At 42.8% G+C, this 24,300-nt stretch overlaps 1 protein-coding gene across 3 annotated transcripts in view; it reads right to left on the bottom strand.

The window, feature by feature from the left end:
* The window catches only part of CRHR2 (corticotropin releasing hormone receptor 2), a 154,119-nt gene that overhangs the window by 26,573 nt on the left and 103,246 nt on the right, over nucleotides 1-24,300 (bottom strand). For all 3 annotated transcript variants that reach the window (XM_036406635.2, XM_036406637.2, XM_036406638.2), the window contains 4 exons: nucleotides 21,310-21,427; nucleotides 18,926-19,079; nucleotides 16,210-16,270; nucleotides 11,491-11,563 (listed from right to left, as the gene is read on the bottom strand). In XM_036406635.2, coding sequence (XP_036262528.1) covers nucleotides 11,491-11,563; nucleotides 16,210-16,270; nucleotides 18,926-19,079; nucleotides 21,310-21,427 — 406 coding nt within the window. The remainder of the gene's footprint in view (nucleotides 1-11,490; nucleotides 11,564-16,209; nucleotides 16,271-18,925; nucleotides 19,080-21,309; nucleotides 21,428-24,300) is intronic.

Raw genomic sequence — 24,300 nt, 5'->3', positions numbered from 1 at the left:
CAGTTTTGCAATTGTAATGAAAAGTGCCAGACTGAATTACAGACTCCAAGGTAAGAGAAAATTCCAAGTATCAGTGGGGCTGATCACGTGGCATTATAGTGATGAGCTGGGTGAAGAAGGCATTTCAAGTTTCATAAGTCCTGCTTCAATGTGACAGCATCCTGCCATCTGAACTGGAAATTCAAATTGCCACAGCCTGCATCAGAAAATGAGGGATTCTGGCCTTTTGTGAAATTCATTTGCAGAGGCGTGATTCATCAGTCCAGAAGAATTGCTAGCTGAAAATTCTGGGAGTTCTTTCACCAGAAACACTCTAATTCTATAAAAGTCTGGTTTTAATTCTCCCAGTTCAGCTGCCCAAGCCCAGAGCAGAGCAGCACCTGAGGCACCCCTGAAGCCTGTGAGTGGCACTGGCACATGTGACACAAAGCTGCTGAGAGACCTCACCTCTCTCCAGGAGCACCAGGAAGGCAGATTCCTCAGTGCTGACTTAAAAAACTGCCCAGGTGTCTAAGGAACCCTGCCAGAACATAATTTCTAAGTCCATTTTCTAGGAGAAGGTAACAGCAGCATTAGCCACTCAAACTGAATCCTCCTCCTGAGTAATCTCATCTGAACTTCAGAGTGACTTTGACTCTGCTTCTTCCATCATTGATGTAGTCTTTTACCAGTCTGCCTTTACCTGCAAACCAGAGAATTGGGTTTTTTTTTAAAGGCTGGTGAATGGGACAGGGGGAAGAAGAGTATCCTGAGCTGGAAGGAAGGTGGTGGAAAAATGGGTCTCATGTGTGCCCCCTGCTTGGATGCAGGGGACCACCACTGAGTCAGGAGAATTCTCTGGCCTTTTCAGTACATGAAGGGAGCTTAGAAAAATAATTCACAACTGTTGTGTTGTGTCTGTGCAAGTTGGACTGTTCTGTTCCCCTATCATGCAATGGTTCTGCCCTGGTTCTCCCTTCCCTCCTTTATGCTGCCAGTTATCCCAACTCCTCCCCAGTTGCCTTGGAGATTAATGTACCCTTTCTCAAATCCCTCCCCGGTGCCCTGTCCGTCACTCGGCGCTCCCACCCTTCTCTCTGGAACTCTCTGGAAACTTCCAGCTAGAGCATCAAGTGATTGGCTCAGGGGCCGGGGCCCCAGCCTCAAGTTATCCCCATTGGTGTTCTCCCTAAGTCAATCTTTTGTATCCCACTCCCCTCTGAAACCCTATTCGTCCAAGGACTGACTCCTCCCCTGTGTCCCTCCCTCCTTATAAGCTGTTGCAACCCCTCCTTGGTGCTCTTTGGCTGTCAGTTTCTCCTGGGACCCACTAAACCTGGATTCACCACAGCTAGAGAGCGCTCTCTGATTTCTGCTGACTGTAGCCACAAGCCAAGCCACGTCCTACCACAAGGTCACGCTGCTGTCACAGCACAGAGCGTTTGCCTCCGGTGCTGTCCCGAACCATGGAGATCAGGACAGTGCCCCCATACTGCTAGCAGTGCTGGATAGCTGGCCAGGACATCCCAGAAGGACAATCTTTCTCCAGCTGGAGCGCTTCACACAACTCCTTTTGGCTTTAGAATTTCCTTTAGAATGTGTGAAGCTCCTTCAAGGCTTGGTTTTCTGTTGTCATCTCATTGCAGGGGTTCCGTACTGTTGTCTCCTTATCACAAAAGTTTCAGACCTTCTTGGTGTTCCTCGTGGGCATCTCCTCAGAGCACTGACTATTTCTTCTTCACAAAGTAGCCACTGACTCCAGTTCCCTTCTCAAGGGGCCACCCCACTCTTTTATAACATCTTCTTTCATTGGTTACTACAGCTGTGGCCTGGTAAAGTCAGGCCTATTCCTAATCTTTGATAATTGGCCCAGCTGCAACTCCTTAGGGATAAGATTACTTTCTACACTATCTTTATTTTCTTATATCTCCCTACAGTTTTCCACTTTCTCCTAAGTTTCTCTGCCCAGCTGTTTCTGCAGCAGAACAGGACGTGGTTGCAGCTCTGTTACACACACAGCTCCTGCTGCTGGCTTCATCCCACAGTTTCTCCAGGAAAAGGAATAACTGATTCTTCCCCATTCTGGATTTAGTACCTAAGAGAAAAAAGCCAAGTGATTTGGCCTTGGCTATAAATCAATTCCATCCCAGAGTGAGGATTAGGAGAGCAAGAGCATAAGGAACTGAGCTGGGTTGGCATCATTTCTTGTCAGATTAAGCAGTTGGTTATCCCAAGATCTATTTGTATTCACTGCAAAGAAGTGGAAACTTTTCAACAGTGGTTCATTTGACATAGTTTAAATGAGTGGCTTTGAACTAACAGGGCTTCGACTTGAAGCAGTTGCCCACACAAATATTGCACTGATCTTCAGAAGTTATCCCACATGAGCTTCAATGAAGTGAATGGGGCTGTGTCAATGAGGTTCTGTGACATTGCAGGCTATGGAAACTCAAAAATGTTTGGAGGCACCAATGTTCTGTCTCTCTTCAGGTTTCTCTGAGAGATCTTTAAGACTTAGATAGGGTCACCCCTACAATGCAGATCTTAGCAAGCAAAAAATCCAAGGGAGAAGATGAAAATGTGGTCACAGAAAAATACTTATTTTTCTCTTCTAGAAGCACATTTTCAGTGTGTTCACTTTTAATGATTTCTTTAAAAAAATCCCCACTTTGATGGCACTCTGAACTCCATTTCAGAAAGACACTTGGCTCAGTAGGGTCTTTTAGCAGCACTCAGAGATGTCTGAGTAAACTATTTTAACTATTTCTGAATTGATCTGAAGATCAATTTTCGGTGCATAATCAGATGGGGTTTTTAATTGTCTATTTGTCCTTGCTGGGCCTGAGACCACAGCTCGTGGGGATGATGGGGGCAGTTTGCTCAGGAGAGGGGACATGATCTGGGAATCAAGCAGGGAAGTGGCTGCTGCACACAGCCTGCAAGGGCTGAAGGCTGGGAGATGAAAATGGAGCTGTTTTCTCAGCTGGAGAGAATCCATCCAGTCTAGTGGCTACCAGACTGAGCCTGATTTACAGCAGAGCAGATGAAGGCTCTGCTCTTTGTTCCTCAGCTAGATCACAGTGTTTCAGGGGGAGAAGGATCTCACTCCACTGCAAAGTGAGTTTTCCTAGGAAACAGCCTAAGTGCTGTATTAACCAAAGCGCACAATTATTTGTCAAGGACTTCTTTGTTATTATCAGAGCTCTGTGTCAACAGATTAATTCCTCAGGGCTGGGCAGCTCTAATAAAACCCACACATCAGTTCCATCAATGGAGACCCAGAAAGGTCATTTAAGAGAGGCAATGATAAAAGGCAGTGCATCCTTTTTATTTCTCTTTAGGCTCATTTTCTATTTTCATCCATTTCTGTTTATCCATGTTTTCTGCTTCCTAATGGAAAATATAACTAAGGATTTTTACCTTGACATTTACTGGTAAATAAAATGAATCCAAAGGCAAAGTCTTGAAGATAGAATAAAATGGCTTATTTCTTCTTCTCCTTTATTTATGCCATGCTAAGAATATCATTGTTGCTGGAATAAGACCCTCTCCAAGTACAGATGGGAAAGAAAAAAGTTTCCATTTCTTGCCAGAAGTTTAGTCTTTCCATTTCTAAATTGGGATGAAAATTCAGACCCCCAAAATGGAGTTACAAGCCAGTGATCCAGAAAGTATTTGAGCCATCTGTTTTGGCACTGTTCTATCACAACCTGAACACACGAGCTCAGAAACTCTTCTGAACCAAAAGAAACTTTTCAGTAAATGATTTTGGTGGTAAAATTTTTCTCTCATAAAAAGCAAACTCCACTTGGGAGGAAATTTATCTCCCTTATGAAGATGAAATAGCCAAAGTGCACAAAAGAGGCAATGCTGACTCTGAGGGCTTCTCTGCAGTTTCCCCCAAGCCCAGGAGTTTAAAAGGGAGGTCATTAAGCTCTGCTCTTTCTTTTGAGAATTTAATGGACAACTGGCTTTTATTTTGCTCATTTTCTGCTGGGTTTTGTATTTCATGCTTCACAGAAAGCCTGTGCTCCTCTGCTTCCTAGAATGTTTGTTCCTCTTCGCTCCCAGGAACCATAAAAATTATTCTATTTAGATTTCATATTTTTATGAAGTGCTGTAAAATCACCTCAGGGTTAAGTAACCCAAATTGGGATCAGAGCAGTCCTTTGAGTGAGAGCTCTTGGATGCTGCCACCCTGACCTCAGATGAGCACTCTGCCACTTAATTAATGCTTTGTTTTAATTGTTCTACCATGCTGGCCTGACCTGATCCTCAGACAGAGCTTTTTATCACAGAAGCTTCTTTTTCAAAGGTCACAGGCACCACAATGAGTCCTTTGGGCAAAGGGCTGGAAAACACTGTTATGTACAATCAGGAATAAGGATTCCTGAAATCCTTATTTGATTAAGAAATCCTTATGTGATTAAGAAGAATGAACATTTCACAAACAGAAGTAGAAATTTCAGAAAATTTGTAGAGGGTACATGATATTGGACACCTTGCTGGGCACTTATTGACTCCACAGCTACAAAATATGAATAGCAAAAGGTCAATAATAGCAATGGTGGCAAAATTGGAGATGAATTCTGGATGGACTGTAATCAAACCAGCACATTATCTTTGTGCTCTGTGCAGCTAGCACAGCCTGCATGCAGAACAGCAGAAATTATGATAAAAGTCCTGCAAGAAGAACTCAAGGATGTCAACAGGTCATGAACTGCAAAGCTGCAGAAGTGGAGGAACTGCTCATCTTCAGAGAAAAGAGATTTTAAAAAAATCAATAAGAAAACTAATTTGATCAGTGTTTGAGAAAAAACATAAGCCATTCAGATAGGAAGGAGAAAGGGAAATGAAAAAATATATCAATAATAATAATAAAATCTCAGTGTCTAAACAGAACAATGCAGAAGTGGAAACAGAAGTGTGAAGAGAGTCAGTAGAAACCAAGAAAATATTCAGAGAAGCAATTGTATCAGCAAGGAGGATGCTTACACAGGACTACAGAAGATGCTTTTCAGCAAAAAAAACCCATAAATGAAATGTATAGAGCTACATATACAGGTGAGATAATTATTTACATAAAATAGTGGCTGAGAAAACTTTGATTTCTTTATCAGATCAGAAGAACTTCAGCAATGTGGACTATGGTGTCTGAAATGGAGCATGACAGATCAAAATAAGTGAAGACAGTGACAGGACAAGGGGGAAGGGCTTTAAATTGGAATAGAGTTGGTTTAGATTGGGTATTAGGAGGAAATTGTTTCCTGGCAGGGTGGGCAGGCCCTGGCACAGGTTCCCAGAGCAGCTGTGGCTGCCCCTGGATCCCTGGAAGTGTCCAAGGCCAGGCTGGACAGGGCTTGGATCAACCTGGGACAGTGGAAGGATAACTCTCACTTAAGAAAAATTCCTTTTTGTCAATAAATCAGCTGATTTTGTTGATAAGCTAAAGCACCTCCACTCTCTGATGTGACAAACTTTAAAAACACCCTGTCCTTCCACAGCCTTGGTTCTGAAAAGCTGAACTATCTCAGGTATTTACTGATTTTTTTTTTTCCTGTCAAGGCCTTCCAGAGCATCAGCCAGTGGTTGCTGCATTGAGATACTGATATTTCCCATAACCTGAAGCTGCTCTGGACAAATTCTTTGTAAAGAAGAGAAACCAGGTGCGAAGGGAAGAGTGCTGTGGTTTGTGAAGTCCTCTGAAAGAGTCAATTAGAGAACAAGAGAGACCCAGTGGACAATTCCCTGAAAGGAATTCCAATTCCACACTCCAGAGGTCCCAGAGAAATTTGGCTGTCACAGGCTTGAAGGGAAGAGCACTGTGCATAAGAACAGAAGGGAAAAGGGCAGGAATACATATATATATATATGGATATATACACATCTATTATTCTGATTTCTCAATGGAAAGAGGCCAGCAGCAGGTCTGTGCTGTTTCACAGCAATCCCAGTGATCTGTAAAAGGGATTGAAGAACAGGCTGACAGATTTTTAGTGGCATCAAACTGCTCAGAGCAGCAAAAACCAAGACTGATTGCAAAGGGCTGTCCAGGGACTGAGTGATCAGGGAATAACCTGGCACTGGAAATCACCTGATGGGAAGGTACCACCATGGGGAGACAAAACAATCTCAGCTTTACATGGAGGGTTATGAGCTTTGGGAGTTTTCATTCACAAAAGAAATGCTGGAATTGCACTCACTGGCTCCCTGAAAACCTCATCTCAGCTCCCAGCAGAAGAAAGGAAACTAAAAAACCCACCTGGAATTACTGAGAAAGAAAATAAACCAGGCAAGAGGATGCAGATGTAAAAATCCATTTGTGTGGTCACACCTTGATTACTGGGGTTAGGTTTGATCTTGCCACCACAAAAATGCTGCATCTTTAAAGAGCAGCACATCATAAAGACCTCTTGGCTATCTCTGGTTTTCCCTCCTGAGCAAAATCCCACACTGAAATAAGGACCCTTAACTCCTCTACTTGTCACCCAGGAATCTCAAAGCAAGGGAGGATAGCTTTTAAATAGATAATTTTTGAATAGATAATAATTAAAGTGGCTTTATAGCTGGAGAAGCTGAGCTTTGAGCAGCAATCTAACTTATTCAAAGTTAAATAAATGATGGATGAAGGCAGAGGCAGAAGCGAACTCCAGGGCCTCCCCCACCCCATACACCCACTCACTGCAGCAACTAACTGGTTGTAGTGAATTATTTTTAACCAGACACAAAAAACTCCAGAGGGTGCAAAACTCTTCAGTTCTCAAGCACAAGAGGGAAAAAAAAATCTATTAAAGCTGAATGAAAGGTTTTGGACAAAAAAAAATTGATCTGCCTGTTTGAAAAATGACAAATTTATACAGTTTTAACTCTGAGAAATATTGCAGAGCAGTTCATAGCTGGGGTGAGCTCATAGCAGAAGTCACTGAGGGAAAAAGCAGCTCAGGTAACTGCCTCTGATGCCTCTGATGCCTCTTCTCTGAGACTTGGCCTCTGACCCTGCTCTGTTTTTGTGGTTCACCAGTTCTTTGGCAGTTTTACACCTCAAAGTGAACACAAGAAATGTGTTTTCCTTAATGAAATCAGGAAGATTCACTGATTTTATTAAGGAATTCACTTCCCTGGCATTTTTATCCAACCCTTTGCCTCTTCTTTAGCTTCAGTGATTATAACTTGGTTATGTGACTCTGAGAAAAGAATTAAAAAACACCAATGTGTTCAATTGAAGAGAAAATATCTAATAGAGTGTGTCTTTCCAGTGCTATGAGAAGTTAAATTTCAAAGCATCCAATGTGCTCAATTATTAGTTGTCTTGTGGGATATGTAAAAGTCAAAATCCATTCAGGAATGAAACAACAACAAAAAAAGATTATCACCTAAATTTTCTCCTTCAGATGTTTTGTCAATAAAAATACAGGTTTCTTGCCCAATATACAGAATCAGCACTTATATTCAGTTTCCTTTTTTTTCCTGCAATTTTCTCTAAAATAGTTACCCTGTTTTCAGCTCAAGTCAATCTCTGAGCTCCTTCTACACACACAGACAAGTAGAAAATCAATCAATCAATCAATCCAACAACTCCACTGCTTCATTCAAGGTTTTGTACCCAGAATACAACACAATAATGTGATGTGGAGATGGACTTCAGGGCTACTGCCATGATCAAAGGCATTTTTGTGGTCAATCTTTATTTCCCAGTGAGGCTTAGAGCTCCTGCATGACCTGATCCTCGTGTTACACCATCCTGTGCTGCAACAGCTCAGTGCACAGAGGTGAGAAAATGAGAAATCAAAACCAGTGGAAATAATTGTTGAGAGAAAAAAAATCCTTAAAAATAATATTTCAACAGAATTGCATCTTTAGAAGCAAGTTTTATCCCTCTAAGAATATTCAGCACTCTAATCATATTGGTTGGTGCAATGATGCTTCTGGAATACACCAAGATGTGTTCAAGGGGTAACCAAAGCTCACCTGAGCTGGACACTGAGCTCTTGGCTCTTCACTCAGGTGGGTGAAGCCAATTGTAACTGCCCCAGGTGCACAGGAACTGCAATTTCATGGAGTATTTAGAATTTCAGCTTCTACTCCTCTTTTGGAAAGCCTCTAGTGCTCCTCTAGTTAGTCCTCTTTTGGAAGTAACACCAATTTCTCCTTGTAACCTCTGTGTCTCTGTTTTTCCAGCAGAGGCCTGGGATAGCTGTCCCACAGAGTTGTCATAGAATGGTTTGGGATGGAAGGGGACCTTAAAGCCCATCCTGTTCCACCCCCTGCCATGGCAGGGACACCTTCCACCATGCCAGGCTGCTCCAAGCCCCTGTCCAGCCTGGCCTTGGACACTGCCAGGGATCCAGGGGCAGCCACAGCTGCTCTGGGTACCCTGGGCCAGGCCTGCCCACCCTCACAGGAGATAATTTCTTCCCAATATCCCATCTCAATCTACTCTCCATCACCTCCAAGTCATTCCCCCTTGTCCCATCAGGCCTGTGCCCTGTCCTGTTTCTTATTTCACAAAACAGAGCTACAGCTCCACTTCAATTCCTCATTAATTCAACTCCAGCTCATGAGCAGTGACTGAAAGATGTCTCAGAACTGTCCTCTTCCTGAAATCCCTGTGTTTTCCACTTGTGGTGGCCACTGTTCACTGGAGGGAAGAGGAAGGCAGCACTTCGTGTGTCAAAATGGAATTTTGACATAATCCCATCTGAGGGCAGTGATGTCTGACTGTGCTGCCCTGGGTACATGGCACATGTCAAATTTCAGTGCCCTTCATCCAGCACTTTTCACAGCACCCTTGAAAGGGTCTCTGACTCCAATAACAGCAAGTGATGCTTCAGTCATTATCCCCAGTTTTAATTTATTCTCATAAGCATCAAACAAGCGAGCATGTCAAGTGGCTTTAAGACACTGTAGGGTTGTGGGTTTTAATTAGAAACACTCCAAAAATGAACTGACAGTTCAAATAAAAAAACAAAGCAGGGGAGCAGATTTTAGGAATCAGGACTGTGCTGTAACAGGAGGCTTCAGATTTGCAGTTTAGATTTTGTTTGCAGAGGGATGCTTTCCTGCCTCAGCAGTGCTCTCTGAGGGGAATAACCCTAAAGTGAGGGGAGGAAGGGCTTGTCCTTAAATTGTATCAGCTCCTTTCCACCCCACAGTGCAATTACTGCTGTTATCTCATTAGTGTTTTAATTAGGGCCCAAGTGCAGGCAGGCCAAGGTAGGAAGGTTCAGTTCAGTGTCAGCTCTGGGCTCTTCAGTCACTGGCCCAGTTTAGAGGGGGCTCGAGGCTGTTCCAAATTAGAGGCAGATACAATGACCTGTACAGAAAGTGGCAGCCCCTAACCAAACCTCCATCTTCTGGATCTCTCTGGGGTCTTTAAGTATTTACAGTGCTGTTCTGGGGAGAAAAAAGCCATTTCATGACTCTATAGTATCTGTCAGAGATGCTGCCCAATGATTTCACAGATCCTGTGGAATAAAGGGCTTATAGAAAATTCAGACTCACAAATTTCCAGGCAATGATGTGAAACCCAAATGCTCCAAGCGTCACAAGTCTCCCACCTTTTGTTGTCTAAATAGGATTTATTTGTGAGGGAATCTCTGTATCAATGAGGGCAATTTACTGTGAGGCTCTTTCTGGTTTTGTGATGGCTCCCTCAGCTACACAATTTATATTTTGTGTATCACACCCATTGCTATTTCTCTCCTTAGAACATAAAGAAAACAATTTTTACATAAAAATATACTCTATTATGGGTTTCTTTTTCCTCTTTTCAGGTGATCTTTTTGCTGTATCTTAACAATTAACACAGAAATGATTGTTAAGATTGTTAATCTTAACAATTAAACAGAAATGACCTTTCCTGCTCTCAGGACACACACTCAGATCAGCTGCTGGGCAGCACAGAAACGTTTTTCACACTGAATCCCATGAACAGGGCACTGACAAGGTGAGAACATGAGGCTCCTTAGCCCTGAGAAAGCTGCCAGTGGTGCCTGCTCAGGAGCATTTGCACCTTCCCTGTAGGGGCTGGAGTGACATAAGGGACAGCTACAGCAAACCTTGTGTCCTGGGTTGTAAGATAAGTGTGAATTCTATTCCATCTCTCAGAGCTGGGGCAGTTCTCTGCTGTCCATGGGGCAGTTTTTTCTTTCTCTCTCCCACAGCCAATCCTCCCTGCAGGAGATCTCTGCTGTCCATGGCCACTGAGTGTCCCTGCAGGGCTGATCCAATCCCAGCATCCCATGGGGAGATGCTCCGCCCAGGGGAGGAGCCAAGCATTCCTACCTGGATCCAATCTGAGGCCTGGCACAGCCCAGCAGCCTTTGCCCAGTGCATTGCCAGAGGAGCAGCTTCTGCTGCCCTGCATGGCCAGAGGGAGCCCAGGCCCATCTGCAGCAGCCCTGGAGCTGCAGAGGAAAACTCCCCCCTTGTGCAGGATCCCTGCTCCAGCAGAGCCACAGCTGGCACTGCAGGAGGGCTGAGCCCCCATGGGATGGGGCTGTGCCACCCCCTGACACACAGGGGACAGGGACTGCTCTGACCCTGGCAGTGGTTGGTTTTCTTTTTTTGTACTGTTGCATTTGAATTTTTAATTTTCCTAGTAAAAAACTGTTATTCCTACTCCCATATCTTTGCCTGAGAGCCCCTTAATTTCAAAATTATAAAAATTTGGAGGGGGGTTTACATTTTCCATTTCAGAGGAGGCTCCTGCCTTCCTTAAGCAGACACCTGTCTTTCCAAACCAAGACACCTTGGTTCCCTAACAGGGGGAACCCACTGAGTCCTGGGAGTTTGCTGTTGGTTCATCTACCTGGAAGAACAGAATAATTTCTTTTCAGCTTTGTCCTTACTAACAGCTAACGAATACTTTCCATCCACACTCAGGTTTGTTTTGTCTCTGGGAAAGCACCACTGTGCTTCAGCTGAAGGCTCAGAATGGGTTATGAATGAGCTTCCTTCTCCCTCTGCCTAATCTTGGTTGGCACAAGAGATGGAGTGTTGGGTAAACAGATAAACAGCCTGGTAAGCGTGGGCAGCACTGGGAAGGAAACTTTACAACAGGAAATCCAGAAACAAACACACAGCAGTGCTGGTGATGGAGAAAATGGAGCTGATTGTGCAAGATAAAATTCCTCACTATGATTATTACTTTTTTCTAAATAATGTGTGTGACAGAATTGCTGTAGTTGTCATGAGCCCCAGATGGATGAGCAGATACTGTAATGCACCCCCTGGATTTTAATATTTTTCCTTTCTACCTCTCAAAACTTGTACAAAGGCAAACAGCACTGCAGAGGGAGGAGGAAAGAACTGCCCAAACCCAAAGGAACAGCCAAAACCAAATCGCTTCAATTCCTGCACTGTTATCTGCTGTGGCCTTTTCAGAGAACACCTGAAGATGTTTGGCCTTGTTTGTGTCTTATTTTTCACAAAAGCAGACGTGGAACATGACAGATCAAATTTTCTCTCAGTGGGAGATGGCAGTGTCCTCCCACCCACATAAACACTTACCAGGAGAACAAGAATCACTGGCCCTTGGTAGATGTAGTCAATATATTTCCCTGGCTCTTTTCCAAACCAGCACCTGTGAAAGACATAACAAATAAGAAAGCAATTTGTAAAGGTAAATTCACTTCTTTTAGACTGCAAGGACACTATAGAGAGGTGTTCCTTTGCTCACTGCACTGTTTATATATAAATAATCAGCAAGTAATGGAATTTTCTGCTGCACATCACCTGTGGTTGGACACAGATCTGAGCCCCACTTTCCCTTCCATTAGAACATTCATGTTCCCTTGATGGTTTTGGCTGTTGCCTATGTGAATATTGGTAAGAAATATGAGAACCTGCTGTAAGAAGGATGCCTGAGAATGGAATTAAAGAAATATTCTGTGTAAGAGAAAAAAAACCCTGTTATCCATTGCAGTGCCCAGAGACACATTAATTAATTAAAGCAATGTCTCAAGTTGCATGGAAATGCTGTCTAAATAAAACACTGAATGGATGAGAAGTCATCCCATTGGCTTTAAACGAATCTGGGGACCACTGGGGACTCTGGAAGTGCTCAAAAACCATGTGGATGTGGCACTTGGGGACAGGGTTTAGTGGAGGACCTGGCAGTGTTGGTGAGTGGCTGGGCTCCACGATCTGAGAGGCCTTTTCCAACTCTAATGATTCCATGGCCACCAGAGCCAGCAGACAGAGCAGAGCCATCATGTGAAGCCACCAAATTCCTGCTCCAGCATTCCTTTCCAAGCTGTCTGGGATGACCCAGAACAGGCTGGGAAATGGACTCAGGTGAAGAGAAATCACAGGTGAGCCCCAGAGCAGAGGAGAGCCTGGATGTGTCACACATGACCCAGCACTGGCCTGACTTCCACTAATCCCAAGTGTTTTTCTCCCTGCTGTATTACACAACAGAAGAACCCCGTGATTTCACAGCAACCCACACTGACACTCACTTCATCCTCCTCCCTGAGAATAATAAATCTGCTCTGTTTGTGTTGGTAAATGAATGAGAGCCTGGGCTCAGGTCTGAGCTCACACCATTCCCTTTTCCTTGGGGTAGTTTTGGTCCAGGCCAAAAACTAACCAAGGCCAAAACTATTCCTGGGGAACAAATCTGGAGCTAGCAGGAGCCAGAGGACATTCCCAATAGTCCACAAACTGCAGCTCCCCTGATTTTGGAGGCCAAGAAGATTTAATGATGGGGTTGTGAATTATTCCATGCTATTTGGAAGTCGAGCCCTAGGAATTAATCCAGGCCCAGCTAATTCAGTTTCACAGATACAGCCATGGGGTCTGCATCCAGGATTCCACCAAGCTAAGACAGATTCGCATTCATAATTCCTTAAGGTTGAGATCATTGGAGCTCCAGATCCCTTAGGAAGTAGATTTTGGAGTTCAAGGGTCTGGGAGTTTTCTTCCCTGTCATGGATACCCCATAACAAATCTATACAGTAAAAGTTGTGCCTTCCCCATGCTTTCTTTGTGAAACAGATAATTTAGTGCCACTGGAACCATGGAAACAGAGATAATTCCCGAGCCACAGAGACCAGAGAGCCACATTTGCACTTTTACAAGCAGCAAGATGTAATGGGTTGCCTCAAAGAGGTTGGAGTCTGTAAGACACAACCTCACGAGTCCAGGGGAAATGAACTGGGATCAGGAAAGCTCTGGTTCAGATGGGATCCTTGTGGATCACGCCACACCCTCAAAGCCCCTCTCCAAAATGTGGTGTTTGCTAAAACAGGAGGAGCTGCTTGACCATTGCAAGATGCTCTGACTGGACAGGGGTGTTGAGGTACACAGCTGGAATCAGCAACAGTTCAGTACCTCACAATTATTTGCTTTTTCTTGGCTCAGTTCCCACATCCTTTAAGTTCCAAATGAATGAGGGAGCTTTGAATGTTTTAGAAATGTGAAAGATGTCTGCTATTCCCTGGTGCACTGAGCATGAATTGATAATTTTGCAACTCATCCTCCAAAATTTGGGCATGAGAGCAAGACTTGGAATAAGGTTCTTCCTCCAGCCAAGTTATCATCCAAGAAGAATCCCCAGGGCAGCCTTAAATGAATGAAACTGTGTTTTTGAATTTTATTTTTTTTAATGTAGCTGGAAAGACATGAAAAAAAAATTGCAAGATATGCCAAGGGCAGGAAACAAATTTCTCCACAACTTGCAAGATCTACATTTGAGAGCAGATTTTGAAGGGTATTTTGGGAGAACTATTTTTTATTGCCTGAAACTCAGAGAACTAAGAGGAGCAAAGAGTTCCTGGGAAGCTGGCTGCCCTAGCAGTGGGACTTAGATGAAGCAGGACTGAGGCATGCGGCAGAAATTAGTGGGCTAGAAAAAGGCAGCAAAGAATTTGGAACTGAGCTGGTAGAGCACAAATGAGGTTCCAGGGCAAAGGCTGCTCTTGTTGCTCTCTGGAATTTAAATGTTGCTTAGCTCGAAGACCAAAATGCTGAAATTTATTATCTGAAGTCCAGTATTAGACCAAGGTTGTGCTGAGTGAAGAATTAACGTGGATTTATTTCCACACTGAGGAAACAAGGTTGTGGCCAAGGACAGACTCTGCAACACAGAACTCTCCAGGGGTGTTGATGCTCCAAGGTTCCTTTTGTAGGTAGTGAAGAAAAAAAAATCCAACAGCTTTTTTAGGTCTGTGTTATTCTCATTAGTAATAAACCAGATCTGTTACACTGTAATGTAAATATTTCTAATAAATCGGGTGAGTAACGCCAAGAGGAGACAGTCATTTGCCAGAAACATTACAAATGTCTGCAATTGATTAACAATATTTCATATTTAGAGTCTTAACTGTTCCAACTAGGACTTTTAGCTAAGATATTGCAAACTGTTCTGCCAATCATCTGAACTCTTACTTTAAATCCAACACAAGCCATTGTTCCTGCAATAAAATAATTTCATTGAAAGCAAAAAGCGAAACTTAAATCACTGACAATTATTTGGTGCATCTGTGGGAAATAAAAGCCATTTAACCACTTTTTATTCTTTTTTTTTACCTGTGGAAAGATAAATAAACACCCCCTGAATATTGAAGAGGACAATTCAGAAAGACAGTTGTGATAAGACTCAGATATGTAAAACATATTTCTGCTGAATAGCACTACTTAATATTCTTCAGGGATCTCTGATAGTTCTTTATAAAACCAAATCCACCACTGGTTTTATCACTATTGTTAATTAGATCTCACTAATGTTCCTCCCCTTAACAAATGCCCATCAATGAAATTACTGCAATAGCTCTTAATAATTTGTGGGTGATTTTTTAAATTGAGATTTAACAGCACTTTTTTTTCCCCAGAGTTGCCATATTTTGCTAAAGAAGCGATAAACCCCAGGCAGGATATTTGCCACAGTACCAATTATAGTTGCCTCACTGTGCAGCAAATGATCTCTATTAAATACAAAGATCTCTATTAAAATAATATTAATAGATATTAAAGATCTCTATTAAATACAAAGATTAAAAAGTCAGGAAGTTGCTTGAAGCATTTTCTTAACATTCTTTCTATTTTAAGCTTTTAAACTACGATGAGCTGTACTACCTGAACCCCAGCTCAACCTCCACACAGCTTAAATGGATACTCAGACAGAGAAAGAGGAAATTCCCATTTTTCCTGAATTTTGGGCAGTCCCAAACAGTCTTGGAAGTGTAGGGGTACTTGTTGGTTTCTTTGGGTTTGATTGAAGGCACTTGAGATGGTAATTTATATTTGGATTTAAGTGTTTATTATTTCTTATCAGTAAAACAGTCTCACTGCTGTGAGTTCAGCAGTTTTTCATTAGAAGGCACAAAATGCCAACAATCTCTTGTTCCAAGGTCTTTTCAGACTAAACTGTCCAATTAAGAGCTGACACCTGGATTATTTTCCCTTTGAACCCAATCACTGATCCCACAGAGCTGCAATGGGGACTTTTCTGCCCAATTACAAAATGCCACCCAAACCCATGGAGAGGAGGAAGAAGAGCAGAAACCCAGGATGACACCCTGTGCCCTCCATCTGCTTCCATCCACAACACACTAAAAACCCCAAAACCTCAATTTCTCACCCAGTGACACACCTGCACTGCTCTCTAGAATCTATTTCACACTTTTGTGGGTTCCAGTCTATCTTGAAGTCTGGGGAAACTTTCTCCATGAATGAGGGTCAGAGTCAGTGCTGCCCTGGGGGTCAGGGCAGCCCAGAGCAGACACAGAAACATTCCCAGTGCCCTGGGTTTGCACAGGAAGCTGCAGCCAGTCCATGTTTGCTGCCTGTGTCCATCTGGCTGGGTGTGACCTCCTGGGAGCAGCACATGACTCCCCCAGTGCTCAGGACAAACGGACAAAAGCTCTGGCAAGGAGCAAAGTCAGGACCCTCCATTTTAGAAGAGGAACTTCCAGCTGTTTGGAGAATCAGTGGATGAGATCCCCCTGGGAACCTGTCCTTAGGGACAGAGGAACTCATCAGACCTGGCAGCTCTTCAGGGACATTTTTCCTGGGGAACAAGAGCTCCCCAATGCCACGTGTGAGAAATCAGGGAGGGCAGGCAGGGACTGGGAATGGCTGAGCAAGGAGCAGCTCCTCAAACTGAGGAAGAAGGAAATGCACAGCCAGGGGAAGCAGGAATATGTGACCTGGGACATGGTTCAGATGTGTACTCATTTCCTGATTTGTTTAGACAGCCACACAAACACAAATATTAACATCACTTACTGCTCATTTTCATAATACAGCTTGCCAATGGCCCAGGCAATGATGATTGGGCAGGGAATACCTGCAGGGGCAAAAAAAAAAAAAAAAAAAAAAAAATTAGGAGAAAATTAGGAGTTAATAATGGATGGATGCTGTCCATGGTACCAAATTAAACTCATATCTGTGTGAGGAGAGTCTCAGTTAATGAATGGGAGACTCTAAACAATAGTGGTCCTATCTTAGTCTGCTTGAGACATCACAACTGCTAAAATCCTTTCATTTAAAAATGAAAAAAGATCATCCCAACAAAACTTTAGTAAGGAAAGTTAATAAAAATATTAACAAACACACACACAAATGCCTATGCTTCCATAGAAGTGACCAGAAGAATTTTGGCTGACTTAAAGGCAGTTTTGGTCCTTTTCATTTTCCTGCAGCTGGTACAGCAGCATCTCTAAAGACAGTACTTGGAAGTGAGTGTTTAGGTTTTTATTTCCCAGGCTCCAAGAAGCTTGTAAACATACTGGGATCTCTAGATGAAGCACAATTTCAAAACTTTCCACTTTTTTTTTTTTGAGTTCAGTGTTCCTTATGAAACAGAGTTATGAGAAAGAATAGCTTGGTATCTTGCAGTATCAGAATTCTTGGGTTTTTTTCTCTTTCTGAAGGATCCAGCTACTTTTTAACTTTACAGACATCACTGCACTCCCTATAAAGGGTGTGTGTTAGGCCTTCCAAACCAGCTGGTTTGAAGGAGATTTGCTGTAGGAGGCACCTGGAAGGGAGGAAGAGTAAATGGAAGTGGCCTCCTGACTCACACTTAGGCAAGGGGAGATTTTCAAAATTCAAAGGGGAGGTTTTTGCCTCTCCATTCCCCCTTAAACTTCTCACCTCAGGAAAACCCAAACTCAGCAGCTCCATCCCCCATTCCAAAGTGCAGGCTGATGTCTCTGAAACCACTGAAATCACTGAGGTGAGAGCATGGACAGAGCCCCAGTGACTCTGACCCCCATGGAGGAGCAGAGGTGCATTTGTCTCTGACACAAATTTGTCTCTTTTAACCTCCCTCTTGCTGCCCCTTCTGTGGGTAATGGAGACTTGGAAGAGATGGAAAGAGAACCACAACACAGAGGGGCTGAGTTGCTGAGGGGTCATCTTGAACCTCAGCAGCTCTGATCTCCTGCCCCATCATCCCTGGTGGCTCCTGTGCCCTTCAGATAATTGTGTTTTGTTTCATCTTGTTCACCACACACATTTAAAGGCTCTGGTGCACTCATCTCCCCATGTTCTTGGAGGAATGGACAGGGAAAATGGAGCCATGTCCTCTCTTCTGAAGGAAAACATTTTACTTTTCCTCGTTAAGTGAAGAATAGGGATTTGAGAATAAGACTGGTAAAAAAACGTGTATGAGGAGGCAGAGCAGAGCCAGAATGCACCCACAAGGTGGCTGGAAAGGTTTATTCAGCTCACAGCACTCCTACACTGGTAATCAGAGACCCAGAGGATTCTGACAGAGGTAGGGAGTGAAAACACCAGGGATCAAAGCAGTCTGTGGGTGTGTGAGAGCTGTGTAAGCAGCTGATTTTCCAGTTTGCTGAGAGAATTGAAAACTATTGGGGAAAAAATTGAATCAACTCCCCAAATAAACATTTTCTTTCTACTACAACTCCTCTTTCCTCCCATTTGATTTTGGATTGAATGACATATTTTGTTTCAAAGGCTGTTTCTGCCTTCAGAATTGCAATCCAATTACTTCTGCAGAGAGGGAGAGGCACTTCTGAACAAAATGTCATTCTGCTTTCACAAAAGAAAATATTGGTGACTTTTTTCCACCTTTCTTCCTTCAACAGAAAAAAACTGCTAGATTCACTAGTTCTGTTTGACCTTAGATTTTCATTCAAGTGAACAAACTGCCTGCATGGGCTTGTCCTGGCAAACATCTCCTGGCAGAGTTCAAAACATGGAGATCCGTGTTGGTTGGGAAGGATCTCTGAAGGTGTTTGCTCCAATTTCTTACTCTGAGCAGAACCATCAATACTCACCCAGGGTATAGCCTGGCTAAATTTTTAATAACCCCAAGGTCAGAGGTTTCACAGCTTTTATGTCACATATTTCAGTGTTCCACCATCTCCTGGTACATTTTCTGTTTCCTTAACACCCAACTGGAACCTCCCAGTCTGCAGTTTATGGATTTTGTCCCTTTTTACAACACCTGCTATTACCAAGCAGCATTTGGCTCCATCATCTTTGTAATTCTCTTTCAGATCACTCCTGGTACCAAACAGATCCCTCCTCATCTTCCTCTTTGCCACATTAAAACAGCTCAGCCCCTTCAGCCTCACGTCACAGCTGATGGCCTTCAGATCCCTGATCACATTTTCAGCTGCAGAATCTCCTCAGTTTTTCCACATCCCTTTCTGACCTCAAGGACCAAAACTGACCACAGCATCCCAAAGGCAGCTTTGCCACAGCTGAGTCTTTGAGCAGCCCCAAGGACAGTCCAAAGATGATGTGTGACTCTTTGCTAAAGGCTGTTTTCTAGGAACAAATCCCTCAGCAGCTGTGGATAATGAGGCTCTTTTTCAAGCCAGCTCCACACTTAGAAAAGTCTATTCAGAGTGAGTGGTCCAGATTTCACCCCAGGGGGATTTATAATATCTATTCTTGCCTCTCTTTGTCTTTAACACTTTAATGTCAGGTACCACAGAGCACCATTTTAACCACAAAGGTCACTTACACCATCCTATGAAGAGAAAGACCCATTTCCTCAGCTTATCAGTGGAGTAAGTCATCACTATAGCAGTGTGTAAGTAGCAGCCTTCCACAAACATCCAGAAGAAGTTGGTCACCACAAAGTAATTGTAGACAGTGGTAATACATCGACACCAGGGCTGGAAAGGGAACAGAAAAGAATATTTTAAAGTCATGGTGAGAACATTTCAAAGACTCTGTATGTTGTTATTCCCTTAAAAAAAAAAATAAATCAATGGTAGAATTCACTCATGGGATGCAGATTTATCCTGTGGCTTGGAATCACAATATTTTAGGTGCTGACAGGAACTCCCAGATCCATCTGTGACCTTCTGTTGAGGCTGGCTCTGACCATAACACACAGGATCTGCTGTATCCAAACCTGTCTGGAAAATTCAGGTTCCAGAACAAGCCTCCAAGAGGAGCAAGTCATGTCACCACAGGTGAGCTGTGTCAATGTCATGGTCTTGCTTGGTTTCCACTGAGGAGAAGAAGCACAACTGATATTTAAAGAAAAAAATACTCTAAAAGCATGTTTTTACCAGCCAATTTATCCCCTCTGTTCCTGCCACTGGTGCTTCATTCTGTAAGTCATACAATGTCACATGTCACCTCTGAATTTTGCCACAACCTCAACAGGAATTTTTTGTAAAATGTGAGAAAATGTGTTTTTCCTCCCCAGAACGGCTGTGCAGTGAGAGCACAGCTGTGGGAGGCACAATTAGCTCCAGATGGGAACATCCCAGCAATAAATCACAGGGAACTGAGGGTAATTTCCACAGTGCTGCTCACCTAAATCTGGGAAAACTTCCTTCTTGCCAAGCAGACATCTGAGGAACAACTCTAATTACCTGGGTCATTTTGGTCTCACCATTCTCCAGCCTTTTAATTAGCTCTAGTGAAGTATTTCCAACTCTGACCCTCAGTTAATTTTTTTTTTAGCCTTCACAGACAGGAGTTACTGATGGTCTACAGGCAGCCAACAGAGCAACAGATGCACCACCAAGCCCAGTAAAATTCTGAGGTTTTAGAATTTACTGGGCAAGAAGCACAGTCACAAAATGACGGCCCATCCACAAGTTGTGATCACTTCTGTGTCTTGAATGGAAATAAAAAGAAGAAATCTTTCGGATGTGTTAACACTTTCATTTCTGTATTATTTCATCAATATTTGAAAATTAGTTTGGCTTCACCCTTAAAATAGGATTAAAGCCTAAAACAACCCAGAAGCTTAAACATTTTGTTTTCAAATGTTTGTTTAAACAAAATTCCCTTTCTTTTCCTTTCACTTTCCTGGAACTGTACAAAAACCTTGATATCCAAGTCAATTTTTCCTGTGTCAGAACTAGAGGAACAGGATGGTGGATTGGGAAGATTCTGATGAATTTTGAGCAAGTCCTTTGTGGATTTATTAAAATTGAACAGTAAACCAAAATTGCAGAGCTCATTAGTTCCCACCTCTCTGTTTATTTAACTGAGGATTCTTGATCCCCACATGTACCCACCATTAGGCTCCAGATAACTTCACCCATTCCTTCTTGATTTTTTTTGCAAGCATTATAAGCTTAATGCAAAATATTTCCACATTGATGCTTCTGTATGTGTTATTTAATCTCCACTGATCAGCACAGAAGAGATCACATCAATAGCCAGAATAAATGATGTTCCCATTCATTCTGGTGGTGTTACTTTGACTGACTTATCCCACAATCACATAACAAAGTATTCACCAAGCTTGTATAAAGCACCTTTCCCAAAAAGGCTGCAGAGAAAAGATGAGCTAATGAAAACTGGGGCATGTGATGCCCCATCCTTATATTTGCAGGTTTATATTTTCATTGTCACCTTGTGCTCACATTTTAAGAGGTATTTGAGTCCTGTCTCCAACAGATTTTTCCTAAATAACTGTAAAAATCTCACTAAAGATTTGCAGCATTATCATGAGGGCAAGTCACACAGCATGGAACTGCTGACCATAAAGCTCATAAACTCAATTTTCTGGAGTGTGACACTGCCAGAAGCACAGACAGAGCAAACACTGAATTAACAGAATTTACATTTTCTCCAAGGAGCTCTGGAAGAGTAATAATTGAGATTTATGCATAGACATCTTCTTTATGTGGGCACTAATGATTTCTATTTGTTTTCCCAAAGCATGGGATTGAAGTTCAGATGTCAGATCTTACATTTGAAGAGCTCATCAAGGATGATGAGTGCCCAGCTGACACTGGAATGAAGAGAAGCATGGAAACCTCTCTGAGCATGTGGTGTAAGGGTCATAAATGTCATAAGTGTCCCTTGAAATATCCATACAAATAAACTCAGCACCCTGAGCTCCAGGGCAGGGCCCTGCCACTTCCCTGCACTCACCTCATTGCTCTCATGGATGTTGTGATCTATCATTTGAAGCAGAAACCACATCACATTCCTCAGGATGAACGTGGTGATCAAGTTCCAGTGGATAATATTCCTCAGACATCTGATACTCCTGAGCAGGGAAACACACTGAAGTGAACATATATAATGAATATATCCACCCACACATCAGAAACCATACAGAACAAATGAGTAAATTCTGTTCATTGCATAGTTTATCCCCCTGCAATCCCTCTGTTACTCTGTGAAAAAGGAGGTTTGTGTTTTTGCAAAGCCATGGACAACAAATTTGTCTTGACAACACAATTGAATCAAGTCAAGCAAGTGAAACTGCTTGGATCTACTGGAAGATAAAAAAAATCAAACATTCAAACTGTTCTTTCATCCTTGGTTATTAGTTTTGCTCCCCTTCCCTCCATCTCTAGAACCACTGGAATTGATAGAAAAGCCTCTGAACAACCAGGCTGCCCTGGAGGCTGCTGAGTTGCTCACAGGAGGAGATTTAGTGACAAATATTTGTGCTGGAGTGGCAAAGCTGGAATAGTTTACATTTGGTTAATTCCTGAACAGGTTCACCTGTGTGAGTTTGAATTAATGTAACAGGAGAGCATTAACTGCCTGCTTTTCAATCCTGGGCTTAGCTGGCTTAAACTTGCACCTTAAATGAGGCAGAGCTGCACATCCTCCTTCATCAGGAAATATTTGTGTCTGGCTTTAGTCCCTCCCCAGCCCCCATTCAGGTGCAATGTAAATTATGAGCACAGTGTAAAATATGAGCTACAGTAAGCTGGGACACAGTGCCATAAAACAAAAGAGAGGGAACACCTGAAATATACTTGCTGCTGGAAATGGCTCCAGGAGGCAGCCAGGGCATGATGCTATTGCCAGAAAACAAAGCATCACTGAAGCAAGACAGAGTCACTCGTGACAGGTTCAGTCATTCAAGACCAAAACATTTCTGATTCTTTGTGAACTGGTAAAGGATGGAAAGTGCCAAGCTGCAGCGTTGCAGTTACAGAATCTTCAATTAAATTGCCTTTTCTCAGCTCAAAGCAAACCCCTTCTCTGTGGCATTCATATTTTCTGGAAAAATCCCTTTGCCCAGGATTTTTCTCCTGGGAAGCTGAGCAGCCTCAGAGGAAAAGAAAAACAATAATTATCTGATTTGCTTCTCCCGTGTTTTGCTGCTTTGGAATGTGTTTGGAGATTGTTTACCCACAGGTGATTGTTCCGTTGGTTTCATGGGAATTGTTTTTACTTTTTGGCCAATCAGGGCCAAGCTGTGTCAGGGCTCTGTAAAGAGTCAGGAGTTTTCATTATTATCTTTTTAGCATTCTGTAAGTATCCTTTCTGTATTCTTGAGTATAGTTTAGTATAGTATTCTTTAATACAGTATAGTATTATTAAATAATAAATTAGCCTTCAGAGAACATGGAGTCAGATTCATCATTCCTTCCCTGTCATGGGGCATCCCACAAATACAATACCTCTCCATTTATGAAAATCACTTCCACAGGGTTTCAAGCAGCCAGAGCACTTCCTGGGATTTGGCAGTGGCCATATCAGGCTCCCTGCTTGCCAGGGAAGCTGCCAGATAATGTGGGACAAACACAGAAAGTGGCTCAAAGCTTCTCAGCTGGAAGGGACTGATCTCACCCCAGGGACAATAAAAAGAGAGGCACAATCCAGAAACCAACTTTTTGTTGCTTCAGGCCTTTTGCAAGGCAAACAAGCCACTCTTCTCAACAACAAACATCATTTTCCTCACTCATTGTACTGTTCTTAGGGCTAAATGAGTCAGTCTTAGGGCCAGAAGCAATTCTGTGGTGTCCTTCAGCCTCACAAATCTCTCAGAGATTTCAAGCACTTCAGAAAAAAAAAACCAACAAAAAAACCAACAGAAGACCTCCCACATATGAGACACTTACAGAGAGACACTCAGAGGTATAACCCTGCTAAGCCAATGTTAAAATCACCTCTGTTAAAATCAGAGAGAGACACTCAGAGGTATAACCCTGCTAAGCCAATGGTAAATCACCTCTGAGTTTAACAAGTCATGCTGCCAGAATTAAATTGGTATTTGGTTTGAGAGCCTCCGTGACTCATGGTGAGTTAATCTGGAGAACAAATCTCCAGCTGCTCAGACCCCTTTCTCTTTTTATTTAAGCTACAAACTCCAAAACACTGCTCTCAGACATGTCAGACCAGCCTCACTTTGAGAATTTCACTTTTAACAAAAGGCTGAGGTTCAGGGTTTGGCTTTCAAAGAAATGAGGAAACCAAGCTGCCCATGCTGAGCCCCAGGAGAGCCCCTGGCTCTGAACCATCCTGCTCAGGGCTGTCCTCTGTGCATCTCCCTGCCCATAAATGTCCTGCAGCTCCCCTTCACCTCTGTGTTTTATTCACCTCCTCCAGGTCAAGGATTAGCAAATGAAAGGATGAGTTTGAAACATTGCTTCTAGGGAGAGAAGGAGGCAGGGGACTAAAACTAAGGAAATTCAGGTCAAACTGTGAGTTACTGAGATGAAAGGAATTGCTTTTGAGAGCTTTAACAACAAAACAGATTTGGCACACTTGAATGTATTTCTTGGCAAAGGTAAGATAAAGGAGTGGGGGAAAAAAAATCCTTGCTGCAGGCATCTATTTAGATAGAGATATATTTAGATATTTTTTAGTTTAATCATTCCATAAGCTGGAACATCACTGAATCTGGCTAGGGGAAATCTTATTGCCACAAGATTTACAGCAGGACATTGGACTGGACACACAGGCAAAGAGGATCAAATAAAGAGTTGTAGACTTTGGGATCATAAAAAACAGATTTTCCCCCAGTCATCAGAACCACATTGTCTTCTTCGACAAACTCAGTGGGCTTGATGACCCCTTCCTTTCCAACCTCAGCAATTCTATGGTTCTGTGTTTTTATCTATTACCTACATGATCTTTGTGCTCCTTACTGCTTCTTGCTTCCTACTGGTTTTTATT

This window comes from Molothrus ater, chromosome 1 (genome assembly GCF_012460135.2).
Source record: "Molothrus ater isolate BHLD 08-10-18 breed brown headed cowbird chromosome 1, BPBGC_Mater_1.1, whole genome shotgun sequence".
Lineage (NCBI taxonomy): Eukaryota > Metazoa > Chordata > Aves > Passeriformes > Icteridae > Molothrus > Molothrus ater.
Note: the sequence above shows the minus strand (reverse complement) of the source record. Positions and strands in the feature narration are given on the sequence as shown.